Source organism: Bos indicus x Bos taurus, chromosome 3 (genome assembly GCF_003369695.1).
Source record: "Bos indicus x Bos taurus breed Angus x Brahman F1 hybrid chromosome 3, Bos_hybrid_MaternalHap_v2.0, whole genome shotgun sequence".
Lineage (NCBI taxonomy): Eukaryota > Metazoa > Chordata > Mammalia > Artiodactyla > Bovidae > Bos > Bos indicus x Bos taurus.
In genome coordinates, this window is record NC_040078.1 from 73,722,896 (window position 1) to 73,743,626 (window position 20,731).

General features: G+C 37.5%; 1 protein-coding gene across 3 annotated transcripts in view; it reads left to right on the forward strand.

The window, feature by feature from the left end:
* The window catches only part of NEGR1 (neuronal growth regulator 1), a 1,035,936-nt gene that overhangs the window by 773,360 nt on the left and 241,845 nt on the right, over positions 1 to 20,731 (forward strand). For all 3 annotated transcript variants that reach the window (XM_027536882.1, XM_027536880.1, XM_027536881.1), the window contains one exon: positions 18,064 to 18,184. In XM_027536882.1, the coding sequence (XP_027392683.1) occupies positions 18,064 to 18,184 (121 nt within the window). The remainder of the gene's footprint in view (positions 1 to 18,063; positions 18,185 to 20,731) is intronic.

Below are 20,731 nucleotides of genomic sequence, written 5' to 3' on the forward strand. Positions count from 1 at the left end.
CCTTCAAATATAAATAAATTTTTTAAAAATTCATAAAAGAAGTATACATTGTTAAAAATGGCACTAATGTCAATATTTGCCAATATAATACAAATATACTTAAGTATCAATTATATATTACATGAACATAATAAACCCATTAACACTGAATCTAACTTTGTATTGCATTGAAAAAGGCTGGAGGGTAAATTATAGCAAGATCATAGAATTATAGTATTTTATAGGAAGTATCATTCATTATATTTGTTTATTCAATCAGCATTTATAAAGTGTCCACTATGTCTTCTACACTGGGCTTAAAGAAACACAGAAGATTATGACACGTTATTCGACATTTTTAATTCCACTGCAGCCCTGAGCTCCTCTAAGCCAAGAATCACTTTAATCTGTTCTTTTTTTAAAATTTTATTTTATTTTTTAACTTTACAATATTGTATTGGTTTTGCCAGATATCAAAATGAATCCGCCACAGGTTTACATGTGTTCCCCATGCTGAACCCTCCTCCATCCTCCCTCCCTATACCATCCCTCTGGGTCGTCCCAGTGCACCAGCCCCAAGCATCCAGTATCGTGCATCGAACCTGGACTGGCGACTCGTTTCATATACGATATTGTACATATTTCAATGCCATTCTCCCCATCCATCCCACCCTCTCCCTCTCCCACAGAGTCCAAAATCTGTTCTTGACCAGTGTGCTGTGCTCGGTTGTGTCCGACTCTTTGCAATCCCTTGGTCTGTAACCCGGCAGGCTCCCCTGTCCATTGAATTTCCTAGGCAAGAATACTGGAGTGGGTTGCCATTCCCTTCTACAGGGGATCTTCCCAACCCAGGAACTGAACTGGTGTCTCCTGCATTGGTAGGTGGATCCTATTACCACTGAGCCACCTGGGAAGCTCATTCTTGACCAATAGCATGGAGTAAATAAATGAATTAAGAGAACATACAATAACTCAAGAAGAAATATTGAGTCAACAGATGATACATGAAGATAGAAAAACCTCCCACATTTTTCAGATGCATTGTATTTGTAGTAGCTGAAGAAATGGGGAGTCTTCCTAAGGTGAGTCCTCATCAGCCTTTCCAGAGTGTTTTAATAACACCTTCCTGACATGCTAGCTTTCCACCATACTTGGTTTGCACAGCACTTACTGTTCTTTTGGTTTCCATGGTACCTCTGTTCTCTATGATATATCCTCAGTCAGACATTCTTCACACTAGCTTACTCGCAAATCTAGTTTGTTTTGGATGCTTCTGAGAAAATAAACCTTCCTATTCAAGGCAGACCCATAGAACTCACTTTGGCTTCAGAATGGAAGAAACTTTGAGCACAAATGGCTGTAGAAAATTCTTCAGAATTCCCTGGCAGTCCAGTGGTTAAGACTTTCACTGTGGAGGGCCCCAGTATGATGGAGGGGGAACTAAGATCCCATAAGCCATGCAGCACCTCCAAAAAGAAAAGAAAATTCTACCCACCAAGGTCTAGATTGTTCCTTGGCAAAGCTGACTTCCATCCCAATCCAAATGTAGACACAGTAATATTTCCCAGACCTAATGATGATGCGCTTGACCACGTGACTGCTTTGACTAATGGGCATTACCGATATGACAGAGTAAACACATGAGAAATAGATGTTGACTGTTATATGTCACCAAGATAAAATAGTGATTTGTTACACAGTATTATTGTGGCAATAGCAACTGAAACATGGAATAAAACTATAGGCTATCTGTGAATGCTTTCTGAGTCCCATATATTGATGAAAGCCATAGACAAATATTGCTTGAATTTTTTCTAGAGCTATGCTTTCCAGGTACATAGTATTTTAATGCTGAGTTATATACAGTTATAATGCTACATGTCTGCTAAGTCACTCCAGTTGTGTCTGACTCATTGTGACCCCATGAACTGTGGACTACCAGGCTCTTCTCTCCATAGGATTCTCCAGGCAGAAGTACTAGAGTGGGTTGCCATGCTCTCCTCCAGGGGATCTTCCTGACCCAGGGATGGATTCTGCAGCTCCTACATTGCAGGCAGATTCTCTACCACTGAACCACCTGGGAACTCCACATATAATGCTACATGTGATATTATATAATATATATAAATAAAATGCTAAAGTTAACCATTTAAATTAAGATACTGTTGCTGCTACTGCTAAGTCGCTTCAGTCGTGTCTGACTCTGTGCGACCCTAGAGATGGCAGCCCACCAGGCTCCCCCATCCCTGGGATTCTCCAGGCAAGAACACTGGAGTGGGTTGCCATTTCCTTCTCCAATGCATGAAAGTGAAAAGTGAAAGTGAAGTTCCTCAGTCGTGTCCGCCTCCTAGCGACCCCATGGACTGCAGCCTACCAGGCTCATCCATCCATGGATTTTCCAGGCAAGAGTACTGGAATGGGGTGCCATTGCATTCTCCAATACTTTGTTCCAAATCATATCTAAAACGCTAAGGAGTATATTAAATTTGATTACATTTAAATTAATATATTTATATATAATATATAATAAATATATCCAATATACATTTATTATTATATATCATTAATATCTATTTCTGTTTTATTGACTATGCCAAAGCCTTTGACTGTGTAGATCACAATAAACTGGAAAATTCTGAAAGAGATGGGAATACCAGACCACCTGACCTGCCTCTTGAGAAACCTATATGCAGGTCAGGAAGCAACAGTTAGAACTGGATACGGAACAACAGTTTGGTTCCAAATAGGAAGAGGAGTACATCGAGGCTGTGTATTGTCACCCTGCTTATTTAACTTATATGCACAGTACATCATGAGAAATGCTGGGCTGGAAGAAGCACAAGCTGGAATCAAGATTGTCAGGAAAAGTATCAATAAGCTCAGATATGCAGATGACACCACCCTTATGGCAGAAAGTGAAGAGGAGCTAAAAAGCCTCTTGATGAAAGTGAAAGAGGAGAGTGAAAAAGTTGACTTAAAGTTCAACATTCAGAAAACAAAGATCATGGCATCTGGTCCCATCACTTCATGGCAAATAGATGGGGAAACAGTGGAAACAGTGTCAGAGTTTAATATTTTGGGCTCGAAAATCACTGCAGATGGTGACTGCAGCCATGAAATTAAAAGATGCTTACTCCTTGGAAGAAAAGCTATGACCAACCTAGATAGCATATTGAAAAGCAGAGACATTACTTTGCCAACAAGGTCCGTCTAGTCAAGGCTATGGTTTTTCCAGTGGTCATGTATGGATGTGAGAGTTGGACTGTGAAGAAGGCTGAGTGCTGAAGAATTGATGCTTTTCAACTGTGGTGTTGGAGAAGACTCTTGAGAGTCCCTTGGACTGCAAGGAGATCCAACCAGTCCATTCTAAAGGAGATCAGTCCTGGATATTCTTTGGAAGGACTGATGCTAAAGCTCAAACTCCAATACTTTGGCCACCTCATGCGAAGAGTTGACTCATTGGAAAAGACGCTGATGCTGGGAGGGATTGGAGGCAGGAGGAGAAGGGTATGACAGAGGATGAGATGGCTGGATGGCATCACTGACTCGATGGATGTGAGTTTGAGTGAACTCTGGGAGTTGGTGATGGACAGGGAGGCCTGGCGTGCTACAATTCATGGGGTCGCAAAGAATCAGACACAACTGAGTGACTGAACTGAACTGAACTGATCATAATATAGTATACATTATATACATATAAATATTCATCTAAATAAGTATGAGTGCCTGCATTCTGAGTCACTTCGGTCATGTCCGACTTACTGTGACTCTATGGACTGTAGCCCACCACGCTCCCCATCCATAGAATTTTCCAGGCAAAAAATCAGAGTAGGTTGCCATGCCCTCCTCCAGAGGATCTTCCTAACCCAGGAATCGAACCCATGTCTCTTATGTCTCCTACATTGGCAGGTGGGTTCTTTACCACTAGCACCATGTGGCAAGCCCCTCTAACTAAGTGTAAAGGGGTGAAAAAACATAAGTTATATAGAGAATGGCCTATGGAAGAGCAAGGGCAGAAACAGGGGGCCAGTTGGGATACTTGCAATATATTAGGCAAGAGGTAAATTTAGCTTGTTGGCCTCCCTGGTGGCTCAGCGGTAAAGAATCTGCCTGCCAAACAGGAGACTCAGATTCAATCCCTGAGTTGGGAAGATCCTCTGAAGAAGGAAATGGCAATCCACTCCAGTATTCTTGCCTAGGAAATCTCATGAACAGAGGAGCCTGGTAGGCTGCAATCCACTGGGTCAAAAAGAGTCAGACATGATTCTGGAACAACAACAAACTTGTCTTGTAGTAGCGTGATGTTAGTGATGATATTAACACTTATGGGGTGGAGAAGAGTGATCAGTGCAGTCACTCAGTCATGTCTGACTCTGCGACCCTATGGACTACAGCACATTAGGCTTCCCTGTCCATCACCAGTTCCTAGAGCTTGCTCAAACTCATGTCCATCCAGTCCGTGATACAGTCCAACCATCTTATCTTCTGTTGTCCCTTTCTCCTCCTCCCTTCAATCTTTCCAAGCATCAGGGTCTTTTCTAATGAGTGAGTTATTCCCATCATGGTCAAAGTATTGGAGCTTCAGCTTCAGCATCAGTCCTTCCAGTAAATATTCAGGGTTAATTTTCTTTAGAAGTGATTAGTTTGACCTCCTTGCAGTCCAAGGGACTCTGGAGTCTTCTCCAACACCACAGTTAAAGGCATCAATTCTTCAGCGCTAAGCTTTCTTTATAGTCCAACTCTCACATCCACATGACTACTGAAAAAACCATAGCTTAGCCTATACAGACCTTTGTCTGCAAAGTAATACCTCTGTTTTTTAATATGCTGTCTAGGTTGGTCATAGCTTCTTCCAAGGAGAGCACATCTTTTAATTTCATGGCTGCAGTCACCATCTGCAATTATTTCGGAGCCTGAGAAAATAAAGTCTGTCACTGTTTCCCTTGCTTCCCCATCTATTTGCCATGAAGTGAGGGGACTGGATACCATGATATTAGTCTTCTGGTTGTTGAGTTTTAAGCCAACTTTTTCACTCTCTTTCACTTTCATCAAGAGGCTCTTATTTCCTCTTGGCTTTCTCCCATAAGGGTGGTGCCATCTGCATATCTGAGGTTATTGATATTTCTCCTGGCAGTCTTGATTCCGGCTTGTGCTTCATCCAGCCTGGCATTTTGCATGATGTACTCTGCATATATGTTAAATAAGCAGGGTGACAATATACAGCCTTGACCTACTCCTCTCCCAATTTGGAACCAGTCTGTTGTTCCATGTCCAGTTCTAACTACTGCTTCTTGACCTGAATACAGGTTTATCAGGAGGCAGGTAAGGTGATCTGGTATTCCCATCTCTTTAGGAATTTTCCACAGTTTGCTGTGATCCATACAGTCAAAGACTTTAGGTTAGTCAATGAAGCAGATGTTCTTCTGAAATTCTCTTGCTTTTTCAATGATCCAATGGGTGTTGGCAACTTGTTCTGTGGTTCCTTTGCCTTTTCTAAAACCAGCTTGAACATCTGGGAGTTCTTGGTTCACCTACCATGGAAGCCTAGCTCAGAGAATTTTGAGCATTAATTTGCTAGTGTGTGAGATGAGTACAGTTGTGTAATAGCTGAACATACTTTGGCTTTGCCTTTCTTTGGGATTGGAATAAAAACTGACTTTTCCAGTCCTGTGGCCACTGCTGAATTTTCCAAATTTGTTGGCATAATTGGGTGCAGCACCTTCACAGCATTGTCTTTTAGAATTTGAAAAAGCTCAGCTGGAATTCCAGCACCTCCACTTGCTTTGTTTGTTATGATGCCCCCTAAGGCCCACTTGACTTCACATTCCAGGATGTCTGGGTCTAGGTGGGTGTTCAAACCATCATGGTTTTCTGAGTCATTAAGATCTTTTTTGTATAGTTCTGTGTATTCTTGCTACCTTTTCTTAATATCTTCTGATTTTGTTAGGTCCATACTGTTTCTGTCCTTTATTGAGCCAATCTTTGCATGAAATATTCCCTTGGTATCTCTCATTTTCTTGAAGAGATCTCTAGTCTTTTCTCTTCTATTGTTTTCCTCCATTTCTTTGCATTGATCTCTGAGGAAAGCTTTCTTATCTCTCCTTGCTATTCTTTGGAACTCTACTTTCAGATGGATATATCTTTCCTTTTCTCCTTTGCCTTTTGCTTCTCTTCTTTTCTCAGCTATTTTTAAGGAATCCTCAGACAACCGTTTTGCCTTTTTGCATTTCCTTTACTTGGGGATGGTTTTAATCACTGCCCCCTGTACAATATTATGAACTTCTGTCCATAGTTCTTCAGTGAGGAGTGATAAAATGCATTTTAAAGGAAGAACCTACAATATTACTGAGTCTCTCAAGACTTGTAAATATTTTGCAATGACATTGATGATCTGGTAGTAGTAACTGTTAATCAAATGCATAGATAAGTTTTGCAAGATGAGAGCAGTAAAGAGCGAGGAATCTAGTGATTTTGACTTAAGAGGCACTAAATAAGATTGAGATTATAAGGAGGATATCGGCTGCACATGTTTATTTTTATTTCTGAGCAGAAGAGGAAAGAGCCTGAAGATTTTGCTAATAATTTATTCATGTTCTGGTGTTGCTGACATGGAATTTATTTGTTAGTCAGACTTCTCCTTTCTTGACAAACCCATCAGTTGTCAATTTCTTTTGCTGTTAAGCAGACTCTTCTCAAACCACACTTTATTTAATCATTTCAGGAAGGATGACTTTTTTTTTCCCCTTTTAAAACATTCTTAGTCCCAAATAAACCTTTGCTATTGTTTCTTAAAATTACAGGTTTTCTACTATCCCTCCTTTCCACATCTTTCAATTTCTTTAAGACACAATATTTGTAGTGAAATGTCTCTCCCACTTTATGTCTTCTTTTCTTTTGGTCTTAGCTACCTACTGTGTTTGCTCTGATTTAGCTTTCATTATCCTTAAATAGAAGTGTCCAAGACTGTGTTTTTCAGATAGGAAGAAAAATTACCTCTCAATTCTAAAACTAGTATCACTTCTTGCTAGATTGTTGTCCTCCGTGTTCAAAGTCCATGGCAAGTCTGGATAAAGCATGTCCATTTCATAGTTATGACTTCTGTTGCTTTGCTCTTTGAACCATGTAGAAATACTATAATAGGACAGCTTCCAGGTCTGAGAATACAGGTCTGAGAGTACAGCTTATTGACACCTCAAGGTAAACGGAAAGGGAGAAGCAATTCAGTTTAATGTTCACCTTCTTACTAGAGAATCTGTGCCTATAGTTGTGGAAAATGTCATTAATTTAACATGTTTCCTATAGTTTTGCTAAACCTCTAACCTTCTTCATGCATTTGAGGGCAGTAAGCAGGGGAAAAAAATGGGTAGTTTACAACTAGATTTCTGTAATGTAAATCTTAGCACTTTTTCTTTAATCCCCTCCCTTTTTTCTAGCTACTCAGAGGCTTTCTTTTCATTCCCTCCAAGACAGTGTGTTTGGAAAGTAATTCCTTAGATTATATTAGCAATATGAATTATTCATTTCTCAGAATTAAACAATTTTAATAACTGAATTTTAATCAACTTTTTAAATGTGCTATTTTAAGATTATTGAAGGCCACAGAAACAAGAAGAAATAATAAACCATTCAGTCAACTAAGGAACTTTCAGAGGAATCTGGCCCTGAGGCCAGAGAGAAATATCAACAGATTAAAAATTAACCTAAGGAAAGATTCCATCAATGTTATCACCACCTATTACAGATTATATCTTTATTGTTATCATTTATTTTATATTGATTTATTGCAAAAATCTTAAATTTATATATGTTTACCTTATTCACATTTTGAGAGATCAATATTAATCTTTAAAAGTGTACCATGACTTAAAGCATAAGCATAATTAAAATGTAAACAACTTATTTAAACTGATTAATTAATGCAAATAGAAAACATTTCCCCATCAGAAAAATAATCCCAAGGATATTTTCATATTTTACAGGTAATCTAAAGAAAGCATCTCAATTATTCTAATCTTTATTTGGAGGGATTCACTAAAAAGTAATTTTTATAGCAGTAAACATAATTTTGGGGGGCTCCAAAATCACTCCAGATGGTGACTGCAGCCATGAAATTAAAAGATGCTTACTCCTTGGAAGGAAAGTTATGACCAAAATAGATAGCATATTCAAAAGCAGAGACATTACTTTGCCAGCAAAGGTCCGTCTAGTCAAGGCTATGGTTTTTCCAGTGGTCATGTATGGATATGAGAGTTGGACTGTGAAGAAAGCTGAGTGCCGAAGAATTGATGCTTTTGAACTATGGTGTTGGAGAAGACTCTTGAGAGTCCCTTGGACTGCAAGGAGGTCCAACCAATCTATTCTAAAGGAGCTCAGTCCTGAGTGTTCTTTGGAAGGACTGATGCTAAAGCTGAAACTCATACTTTGGCCACCTCATGCGAAGAGTTGACTCATTGGAAAAGACTCTGATGCTGGAAGGGATTGGGGGCAGGAGGAGAAGGGGACAATAGAGGATGAGATGGCTGGATGGCATCACTGACTCGATGGACGTGAGTTTGAGTGAACTCTGGGAGTTGGTGATGGAAAGGGAGGCCTGGCGTGCTGCAATTCATGGGGTCACAAAGAGTCGGACACAACTGAGCGACTGAACTGAACTGAACTGAACAGAAACTTATAATAGCTTCAATATGTAAAGAACATATTCAAATGTTTAAGAATTTGAACATTTGCACTGATGGGCAACTTTTGTTACAAGATCTTATGTGCTAAGAATCAAGATGTCTTTGGAGAATCCCACTTCACAATTCTTGCAGACTTGTTCAGTGTACTCAAATCAATCACATACAGCTATAATTCACCATTACTGACAACAGAGAAGAGAGCAAATCATGAATAAAATCTAAAGAAAGAAAGTTTGGTGAACAGCTAGGAAAACAGTGAACCATTTAATTCCTATTGATACAGCTGGTGGCCCAATAAATCTCAGACATATTTTACAGTGGATGCATCACTGGAGTGAGCATTGCTGACTACAAGGGGACAGCTACTTCAAGCTGTAATTTCAGTAGTGCTGACCCTTGCCAAAGCATGATATGAATGAATTCTGCCTAATCACAAGCAAACTCATTATATAACCCTTTCTTTCCTGTTCTTTTATTTACTTCTTCATGAGTCACAAATAACATAACTTTCCATCCTCAAATGGCTTCTCACAGATGCACATTCATGATCAACACAATATCAGATCATTCATACCACAATATATGTGACTAATGAAAACTTAAGTATATTTAACTATCTTAAAATGATTAAATGTTATAATAGAGTTAAATCATGAGTTTAGAAAAATAATCCCTTATGTTGTAATTTCAAACAATGCACAGATTTTTTTGAGAGTGTATGGGACCAGTTCTAGGACCTTCACCAATGCCCCTAAAATCTGACTTAATACACACTTATATATCTTAGCTCTGATTTTTTTTATAAAATATTTTTCTTTTTACACATCTGTGTGAACATAAGGGAATTAGAGATCACAGCTTAATACACTGTTATAATGAATATCAAATATTGAAGTTTAGTTTACATGCAAAATTATTATCATTGTCATTCTTTTCAAAGAGACAATGATCTCATCATTTGCTTAACTGAATTAGTATATTGATCTTGTATATGCCCTAACACATGACATACCTCCACAATCGCACATCTTTCTAGAAGGGACACCTATGTGTTCCATGCACTTTTAATGTTCTGTCACATTGTTGAATCAAGCCTCTTCTTGGTCAGTGAGACAGGAAACTAAGTCTACTATAAATATGTTAACAATGAATTTGCCCTTGGTTAATTACAGTAAATAAAAAAAGCAAGATATTGATGGACTTCTGGAGAGTAAACTTGATGTATAAGTTTATCTTTGAATTAATCACATGCTTGCTGTACCAAGACAATGATTAAAAAAAAAAGAAAGAAAACTCAGTTTCCTTTCTATCCATATCTGATTTATCATTCTATGCTCTTAAAGATGTAAAGTTTTAAAATAAAATAAAATTTAAAAAAAACTCAAAAAAAAACAATAAAATAAAATAAAGAGAATAGAGCTGTGATACCCTATTCATTTTCAATAATTCCTGTTTAATAATAGACAAGTTTTATTGACTTCTAACTCAGCACAGAGCATTATAAGCATGCTCCATGAAGTGTTTTATATTGCCTATACAGCAATCCTATGAAGTAGGCACTATATACTTTTCAGATGCAAAAACTGAAGTTTAGAAGGGTTAACTAAGATGGTGAATTTTAGAACCACTTTTGCTTGACAAAAAGTGGTGTCTTTTATGAAAACAAAATGGGTCTTTTTATTAATACTACAGTATGTTGCCACTGTGTAAATGTTTAAGGTCTTGACGAAGCAGAAAATACCTTACACATTGGATTATTTTCATTCTCTGTGAGAGCTTACCAGAGGTGTAATTCAATGTGAAAGTTCTTTATGCCATGAGTCATGAAGACTATGTCTATATTACAGTATTTTGATTTTTAAGAAGTCCAGTTAGATAAATATTTTAAAAATTTATCTAAGTAATAACATGGAGTTCTTATCTTTCTTTAAAATAAAATTAGTCACTGAAATAAGGACACATGTACTTCATTGATAGGGTTTATTGACCTTGTGATACATTTCTGTGAGATCTATGGAAACCTTAGAAAGATTTTCAGGTTTCCTACCCTGAGTTTCATCTTATCTTCAGGAAAGAAAGTTTTCAACTATCATCATCCCCATTTGTAGCAGTAGTATATTGAGCAAGCACATCTTTTACATCGTGTGTTCTCTGTTAGATGATAAAACCTTATTTTATTTTTTTCAGAAACTGTCCATTTGACCAAGTGTGCCATAGTGTAGTTCACAAAGTTCAGAATCTAGACCAAGGTCAACATGCTTATTTACCACAGTGTTTTCCTATGTAGCTTCTCTAGGATGAATTTCTTCATGATTTACTTCTTATTACTACCCCTCACTCTTCTTTATTGTTTTAATTATTCATCATGGTACCTTTATCATTGTCCATCATTTGAGGAGGCAGGGTGGTGATCAAACACCTTTGAAATTATAAAGTTTCACTGCAGCTAACTCACTTCACTAAGGCTATTAAAGTAACTCTCTGATTCACTCACTTTTTGTAATAAGACTTTGTACAAAACCAAACTTCCCAATCAGGATGGTAAGAGAGGAAGGTCTTTGTGGCTATTGTCATGTAACTAAGAAAGCTTGAATCTTGATTAGGCTTGTTGGGTGCCAAGTGCAGATGTTCTGTTGCTTGCACCTGCAGAGCCTGGAGTTTTGGGTAAAGAACCTTTAATTATCTTCATCCTGAAATGACTGGCTAAACAATGACAGGAAATATCCCACTGAGTAAATGAAAAGGGAAGACTCCTTTTCTATGAACATCTAATCACACAGGTGTTAAATATCCCTTCTTGACCCTTTCACTGCTGGTCTTCCTCATCATCTGTTCTTTGCTGTTTCCTACATTTGTCTAATAACATTCATCTGAAACTGAATTTTTTGTTCACTATACAATTGCTTCAATTTATAGCCATATACAATTTGATACAAGGGTAGGATGCCTAATTTCAGCATTGCAAAGGAATCAGTCTATTCCCGAGGATGCCACTGTACTCATGAATTCGAGGAATCCAAGTAATCACCTTCTTTGCCACGTTGGTGTAATTTAAAAAGTTACGTTTGACTAGAACAGCAACAACAAAAAATATATTTCCATAGAAAGAAAAAAAGAAAACAGTTCCAGAAATAAAAATGCTTGTGTATGCACATGTTTACACTCCTACTCCCACTTCTATTCCAGGACCGAAATTCACAGAACAACACAGTATGATGGGGAAAGAAATAAGCTCTGGGAGCAACTACTCAGATTTTATCATTTGATTGTCTTTTCTAGGAAGAGCCCCAAGATGATTTCCTAAAACATGCAACATTTCAGGGGAAACAGTGCTTTGTACAACTTTACTGATCACACATAAAATGCATTGTTATAGCTCCAGTTAGAGATGTAATTAGCCATAATTGTTGTGAGGTATATATTTCTGGCCAAAAAAGTGGCCATATCCTTCTGATGCAAATAATTACATCACATAAAACTCGTTAGTACCTTATAGCTCATGAGCACACAGAAGTTAGTTAAAGCAGTGATGAAAAGTCATGTATCACATAACAGAGGATGTGCAATAGACCTTAGACATCTACTTCTCCAACTGTCCAAAATACCCAGAATGTGCCCCACAAAATATTTGGCCCTCAAGAACTCAGTATAAAATGCTCTGTAATTCTGTGGTCTCATAAATTTGGAAAAGCTCCATACTGTGAGATTCACAAGGAATACATGAGCGTCACAGTCTCTGAGATATGCTCTAGAAAAGAAAACTATTGGGTTTGATTAGACATTTCAGTGACCACAGAACTCTTATTTATACAAAGTAATAGGATTCAGAATGGTGTAAACTTGGAATTTTACTAAACATGTCTTCTCACTGCCAGTTAACTAAAATGAGTTGACTCAAGTCCAATGTGACCAATGATCTATTTAATTAAATTTTCTCTCAATTCTTGCCTTTTCTATGGATTGGCCAATGATTTTCTCATCATCCTAAAGATTACTACAACAGGCTTCTAGCCGTTCTGCCAGTTTCCTCTCCTGCCTCTATGCAGACCATGTTCCACACAGTGGCCAAAAATCTGTATAAAATGTTAATCAACTCATATCATACATCTGCTCAAAATCTCCACAACCTCATCTTAGAATAAAATTCAAAGGCTTTACCATCAGCTCCAAGACCCTCTGAATCTGAGTTCCAGCTGCCTATCCAACCTTCTCTTCTGGATTCTTCTGTTCACTTAATCTGCTCAAGTCACATTTACTGTTTTGCTGCTTCTCAAACCTGTTAAGCATGTTTCTACCTCAGTGATTTCCCCTCAGGGTCTTTGAGTTTTCTTTTTTTCTTTTATTTTAATAATTTTCTATAGAAAACCACATGATTTCTTTCCTCATATCGTTTACTTCTCTGATCAAATTCTCTTCTTTATCAATAAATAGCTCTGTAACTTCACCACATAAAAGAACCCACCTTGCATTCCTTTTTCTTTCATCTTGCTCAATTTCCATCTTAGTTTGTATCACTCCCTTACTGTTTATTTACTGTTTGCACATTCATGTACATGTATGCATACATACAAACTCAAGAATCTTAGTCTTAGGAGGCCAGGGATGTTATATTTTTTATTAATGTAGTCTTCAATAAAAAGTACCTGTTGAGTTGATGAAGGAATGAAGAATAAATAAAGGGGTGGATCTACTTCCTCTTGTACAGTCATTTTCAAAAAAGGCAGAATAATATGCATAAGGGTTCATTCATGTCCCAAAGAAAAATCAATACAGTTTTCAAGTTCAAGTTTATAATTTTAGCCTCAGAATGAAATGTATTTGAGACTTCCCTCTCTATATTGATTACTTACACCCCATGGCCCTTTAATTCTCTAACACATAAAACACTCTCAGGACCTTTTCTTACTCACAGTGTTAATTCCTATTTCATTTTTTATCTAGGCTTCCATATGCTGTTTTAGTATCTTTCTGTTTTTCAGTGTCCATTTCAGCAGCCCGTGAACCCTCTAGACAACATGATCATGTCCCTTTAACTTGTATGTTTACCAAGTGTTGAGCCATATGCACACTGTACTGCATAAAAGGCTTTTAATGACAAATTAGATTTTTATTTAGGTTCATTATGCCTGGGTTTTCAGGCCATGTTCCGGATTTCATGGTTTTGGTTGTAATGAGTCATGGCCCCCTTGACAGACAAGGGAGTAATTGAACTAGCTAGGTTTTCAATAGAAACTTGTGATGGATCTCCTGTTGCATATGTTATTTCATCTTCAATAATAGTTGGATATCATAAAAGATTATGGCCTCATAGTGTGACAGAGAGAGAAATACATGAAAGTCTGTGAAAACAGAGTGAAAATACAATCTTACCTATATTTCTTACAAGCAAAACAGTGTCATAATAATTGACATAAGGGGTTGTTATTTATAGATATCTTTTGTATTGTTATTGCCTTATAAGGGGGGATGTGCATCTTTACCTAACAAAGTTAAAACTTATTAAATGGTTCTTCATGTTGAATTAGAGAGTATGTATGTGTTTGTATTTGTGTATATATAAATCTGCTTATGTATATTCTTTCATTTTCTTATTCAAACTTCTCAAAATTATTTTTGCCAAGTTATCCACAAAACATTTATAAAAATATTTCTTTGCAAATATCTTTCTAATTGAGCCTAGTATTAAAAATAAAAATACCACAGAGAAATAGAGGTGCTAGAAATTCAAAGTAAAATATTACCCTTAACAGAAAATGATTAATCTGCTCAGGCATTTTCAAAAGGAAAGGCAATGTTCTGTTGGAAGAGTGTGTACGGTTTTTATATTCACTACATATTGAAAAATCATTAAACTCTGTACCTTTTTATTGCTTTCTAAAGAAACTTAAAATATATCCAAGGTGCACACTTAGTCAAGTCTTTTGTCTGAATGAATTAGTATTTGCGTATTCCAGGTTCCTGTTATACTGAACTCTTTTTCATAGTGCTATTGAAATATGTACTATGCTAAACGTAGACTGGTAGAAAAGAAAATATTTATGGCAAAATAGAAGCATACAACACTGGAAAAATAAAATAGGAAAAATCTAGATGACTTTGCAATTGGTGATGACCTTTTAGAAACCAAAGGCATAATTCATGGAAAAAAAAAAGTTGATAAATTGATTAGAATTTTTGGCTCTGTGAATCACACTATCAAGATAATGCAAAGACAATCCACAGACTGAGAAAAATATTTGCAAAAGATGCATCTGACAAGAGACTGTTATCCACAATATATAAAGAATACTTAAAACTCAATAAAAATAGTATAAACAATTCAATTTAAAAATGGATCAAAGAAGATATATAGATGACAAATAAGCACATAAAAAGACACTTCACATCATGTCATTCAGTTCAGTTCAGTTCAGTTGCTCAGTTGTGTCCGACTCTGCGACCCCATGAATCGCAGCACACCAGGCCTCCCTGTCCATCACCAACTCCTGGAGTTCACTCAGACTCATGTCCATCGAGTCAGTGATGCCATCCAGTCATCTCATCCTCTGTCATCCCCTTCTCCTCCTGTCCCCGATCCCTCCCAGCATCAGAGTCTTTTCCAATGAGTCAACTCTTCGCATGAGGTGGCCAAAGTACTGGAGTTTCAGCTTCAGCATCAGTCCCTCCAATGAACACCCAGGACTGATCTCCTTGAGGATGGACTGGTTGGATCTCCTTGCAGTCCAAGGGACTCTCAAGAGTCTTCTCCAACACCACAGTTCAAAAGCATCAATTCTTCGGTGCTCAGCTTTCTTCACAGTCCAACTCTCACATCCATACATGACCACTGGAAAAACCATAGCCTTGACTAGATGGACCTTTGTTGGCAAAGTAATATCTCTGCTTTTCAATATGCTATCTAGGTTGGTCATAACTTTCCCTCCAAGGAGTAAGTCATTAGTGAAATGCAAATTAAAATAGAGATACCACTACAAACCTCTTAGAATGAACAAAATGTGAAACACTAACTCCAAATGCTGATGAGAACATGGAACAACAGGAATTCTCATACATAGTTGGTAGCTATGCAAACTTTGGAAGGCAGTTTGTAAGTTTCTTACAAAACTAAACATATTCTTATCCTATAATCTAGCAATTGTACTTCTTGGTATTTACCCAAAAGAGTCGAAAATTTACATTCACACAGAAAAATGGATTTTTATAGTGGCTTTCCATGCGATTGCCAATGCTTAAAGCAACCAAGAAATTCTTTAGCAGGTGGATGGATAAATAAACTGTGGTACATACAGACAGTGAAATAGTATTCAGTGCTAAAATGAAAAGACATGGAGGAAACTTAAATAAACTTAAATAAAGCATATTACTAAGTGAAAGAAGCCAATATCAAGCCAATATGAAACATATGAAACATGTTATATGACCCCAACTACATAACATTCTGGAAAAGGCAAAACTATTAATAAAATTTAAAAAATCAGTGATTTCCGTAGAGGGGGAGTAAAAATGAGTAAGCAGATTTAGGAGGATTTAAAAATAGGAGAATTTTAAAGGCAGTGAAAATATTTTAAATAAAATGGCTTATACGTACAACTCCTAAACTCATCTACTTAACTGTTGAACCCATCTCAGTCAATGGGTATTTCTAACCTTCTGCTGCTGCTGCTGCTAAGTTACTTCAGCCGTGTCTGACTCCGTGTGACCCCATAGACGGCAGCCCACCAGGCTCCCCCGTCTCTGGGATTCTCCAGGCAAGAACACTGGAGTGGGTTGCCATTTCCTTCTCCAATGCATGAAAGTGAAAAGTGAAAGTGAAGTTGCTCAGTCATGTCTGACTCTAAGCCAAATAAAATCACCCTCAATTTTTTTTTTTTACATCTGTCAAAAAATCCTATTGGCTCCAACTTCACAACGTACCTCAAAGCCAGTAACTTTCCACTACTCAGGTGCTACCACCATAATCTGAGCTGCCCACATCACTTGCCTTACTTACTGTAGCAGCTTTCATCCTGTCTTCATGATAATCTTTTCTCAACACAGCAGCCTGTGATGTGATACTTTTAAAACAAAAGCCAGATTATGCTCCCCGCCCCCCCGCCTCTGTAGTGGTTCACCATCTCATTCAGAGTAGAAACCAAGTCCTTAAAATTGCCCTCAAGGTCCCATCTAATTTTCCATCCTTTGGCTCCATATATTATTCAGGGTTCTCACAGAAAAATAAAACCAATATATATGTGTGTATCTACATATACATACAAACATATATGCTGCTGCTAAGTCGCTTCAGTTGTGTCCGACTCTGTGCAACCCCAGAGATGGCAGCCCACCAGGTTCCTCTGTCCCTGGGATTCTCCAGGCAAGAAAACTGGAGTGGGTTGCCTTTTCCTTCTCCAGCAAATCCCTCAGTCATGTCTGTCTCTTTGTGACCCCATGGACTGTAAGCCTGCCAGTCTCCTCTGTCCATGGAATTCTCCAGGCAAGAATACTGGAGTGAGTAGCCATTCCCTTCTCCTATGCTATGATGAATATTTTTAAGCATCATTTTGTGCCAGGCACTGTGCTTTGACCTCTGAATAAGCAGAGATAAATCAGATATTTATCCTGCCTTTAGGCAGCTGACAAGGAAGCCTGGTGTATCCATCATTACAAGACAAAAAGTGTATGTTATGAGAGATTTAGAGAAACTATTCTGAAAAAAAGAGAGCTATTTCCTGCCAGAGCAAGGAAGAGTAAGGAGATGGTGACCCCAAAATTTGGGCCTTGAATCTGTGGAAATGAGAAAGGATAGCATTCCAGGTAGAAGGAAATACATTTTAAAAAATCACTAACATGATAGGGAGTAAGGAAAAACACAGAATAGGAAGACTTCAGACTTTGGGTCAACATGCCTGACATGAAATCCAAAATCTGCAGCTAAGTAGCTGTGTGACCTCAGACAAATTATTTAACCTCTCTGAGTTTCAGTTCTCACATTTGTAAAATTGAGATAATACCATCTAGCTTAGAGCATTACTGTGAGGAAATCATGAACATAAAGCACGGAGCCACCATGACTGGCTCCCAGCCGTCACTCAGTGAATGAGAGCTATTATTGAAGTGTAGTTTGACTGGAGTACAGATGAAGTGTTCCCCTCAACAATGCCATTTTTCCAATAGGAAGCAAGGCCAAAATGTATTGCATTTACTCTGCACTCCCTAGGAACATTTGTCTATTGTCCAACTTGAAAAATGAAGCTGAAAATGACTGGTCTCATATGAGGAGCATAAAACACTGAAAATGTGATGCATTGGTCTATCAGGCATAAGATTGCTTTGAATGTAGAAGGAATAAAAATATGTGTGCTATATTTCTGTTGAAGATTATTTTAAATAACCCACCAGTTTCTTTCTTTCTTTGTTTCTTTTTCAGTTGCTCCTACAATTCAGGAAATTAAATCTGGTACCGTGGCCCCCGGACGCAGTGGATTGATAAGATGCGAAGGTGCAGGTGTGCCGCCTCCGGCCTTTGAATGGTACAAAGGGGAGAAGAAGTAAGGACTTTGTGATTATTACTCTGTTTCAAGCACTTTGAGCTAATGTGTTTGTGTTTCAGATATTTACTTTAAGCAGTTTCTTTAACTGGCTTGAATGATTCTTAGCAGCCTTCTCTGGGGCACGAAGAGGCCCACGTGGGAGGGATGAGTAGCTAATAGCATCCAGAAGAAATGTCCACTTTGGTTTATATGATCTCAGAAATGCCAGCAAATCCCCCATCACTGATGCCTTTCATTTCTACCCCTCCTTTCGGAGCCAGCACACCATTGCTCTTTCTGGAAACCATGTTTACTTGGGAAATAAACCAGCTCTTAAAGGACTTGGGCCCAGCTTCCATAAGAGCACTCCAAAAGCAATCAGAGCCGCTGACTCTGCCTGGCTTCCTTGATCAGCCTAACCCTTTTACCTGCCTCTCTCTCCCTTAAGACATTTTAACATTTTGTTTTTATAGAATATGGCATTTCAGGTATTCTATCACTAAAGGGACTGTAGAGGGATAAACTGCATGGTTGAAGGACTAATGAAGGGGATTTTAGGGCTACTCTAACATCAGCTCTATATGATTGTCCCCTTGAGGCACTTCTGAAAGTCTTAGCAAGAGCTGTTGAACAAGACAAGACAAGACTTAAGGACTTTCTCTTTACTTTCAACCAGTGGGCTCATTCAGACCTCTTCACCTGTTCTTATTAAGCCAACAAAGAAGAATGGGACCCCTGTGGATTAAATGGAAGATATAATACAGAGGAGAGGATATCATCTAAATGGCTTCAAAATTAAGGAGGGAATGTATGCTAGAAAATGTTAGTTTGGACCATATGAAATTTAAATTTTTTTTCAGTCAAAAAGGCTAAATATTGGCAATACCATACTGTTCAACATAAACATATGAGGTTTATTAAGTGTCATGTCTCATAACTAATTACAGCTAAGTGTCTGAACAGAAAACAGGTGAAATCACATAAGAACTTAGATGTTGCCACAATGGATGAAAATGGATGTGACATGAGTAGGTACTTTGTTTCTTAAACTGTAATCAAAAGAGGATTTATGGGAAATATTCTCCTTTAACATCAGCCTTAACAATAAAACAATAAAAGATATCCCCATAACTATCTTATTTGTTTTGGATAACTGATAGTGGATTCACCTAGAATTTTTTTGCAGTTATTTTATATGCAACCTCTTCTACAATTTGGGCTACTTAATTTCTAATTTTTTTGCTAATTAATTATTGCTTTTATTAATTTGGAATCTTGGTGGCTTTTGGAAGCTCCCCTATATTTTTATAAACCTAAAATTAGATAAACTCATCTGTGGTCACCCTTATCCCAACCCTACAAGATTATATATCTGGCAATATAACCTTCCTCAGATTCTGATAATCCAGGTTAAGAAGTTTTCAGTTTGTGATGATGAATAGAGGTAAACATCTAGAAGCATGGTTCTCAATCCTTTGAAAATTATGAAACCCTTTGTTCAAATATAATCCTATTTGAAGACCCACTAAATAATATCTGTGAAAGTAGGGGTGAATGGAGTCTCAGTTCTATCTACTCAGAGCCCCCCTTCCGTTAGGATGTCCTTGTAACTCCTTCCCCCATCCCTGGTTCTCCACAAAGCACACTTTTTAAAAAGTGGTTTAAATTATTTTACATATCTTTCAAATTCACTTTTGAAACTGTGTCATGCCTTTCTGAAAGGTTAATGAGCAGGATTATTCTTAGTAGCACAAGTGAGAACTCCTTTGTTAAAGTCCATTTTATTTCTACTATTTTTTTTTTTTTTTGCTATATCTCTCTCTTCCACTTTCCTAAATTCAGTGACCATTGTCAAAAAGACTACAACAACCCTCACCCCACTTGCTTGGCCTATACCAAAGACAGAAGAGAGCCAAGTTGTGTCTGCAGTTGTAGCTTCATTGTTTTGTTTTGTTTTGTTTTTTTCCCCAAGTTGGGAAATGGACTATAACTTTTCAGAGGAGTTTAGAACTGCTACAAAAATATGTTGATTAATTCTCCCCAATCAGAGCCCTTCCCTGATACACTCATTCACAGAAAAAAATCTAGTAGCTGTGAAAATCAAATGCACTTTCAAAGGCAAATATATATTTTATTTAAGAATGAAGCATACATTTATCATTTGTTAGAGTTGTATTTGAAGAAATATCCAAATACCACTAGAATATATAAATCTATCTTCTCAAAACTACAAAAAAAAAAAAAAATTGAATATGTGTAGGGAGTGAGAGAAAGAAAACTTCTGCTTGTCAAATGATTGTTGTTACACTCACTAGTGCATCTACCATGCTACCTTCAGGGCCCAGGACATTTAAAAGATTTATTTTATCAAAATGAAAAGCTATCTATGTGATAAGCACTTCGTATTTAACATTAACCCATTTTATTTTCACAACAAACCTATAGAAAGATAATATTTTTATCCTTACCTCTTGCTGAAGAGAAATCTAGCACAGTGTATTTACAATAAGTACTTTGCACAAGTCTATAGTTAATGACAGAGCTGGAAATTGAACCCAAGAAGTC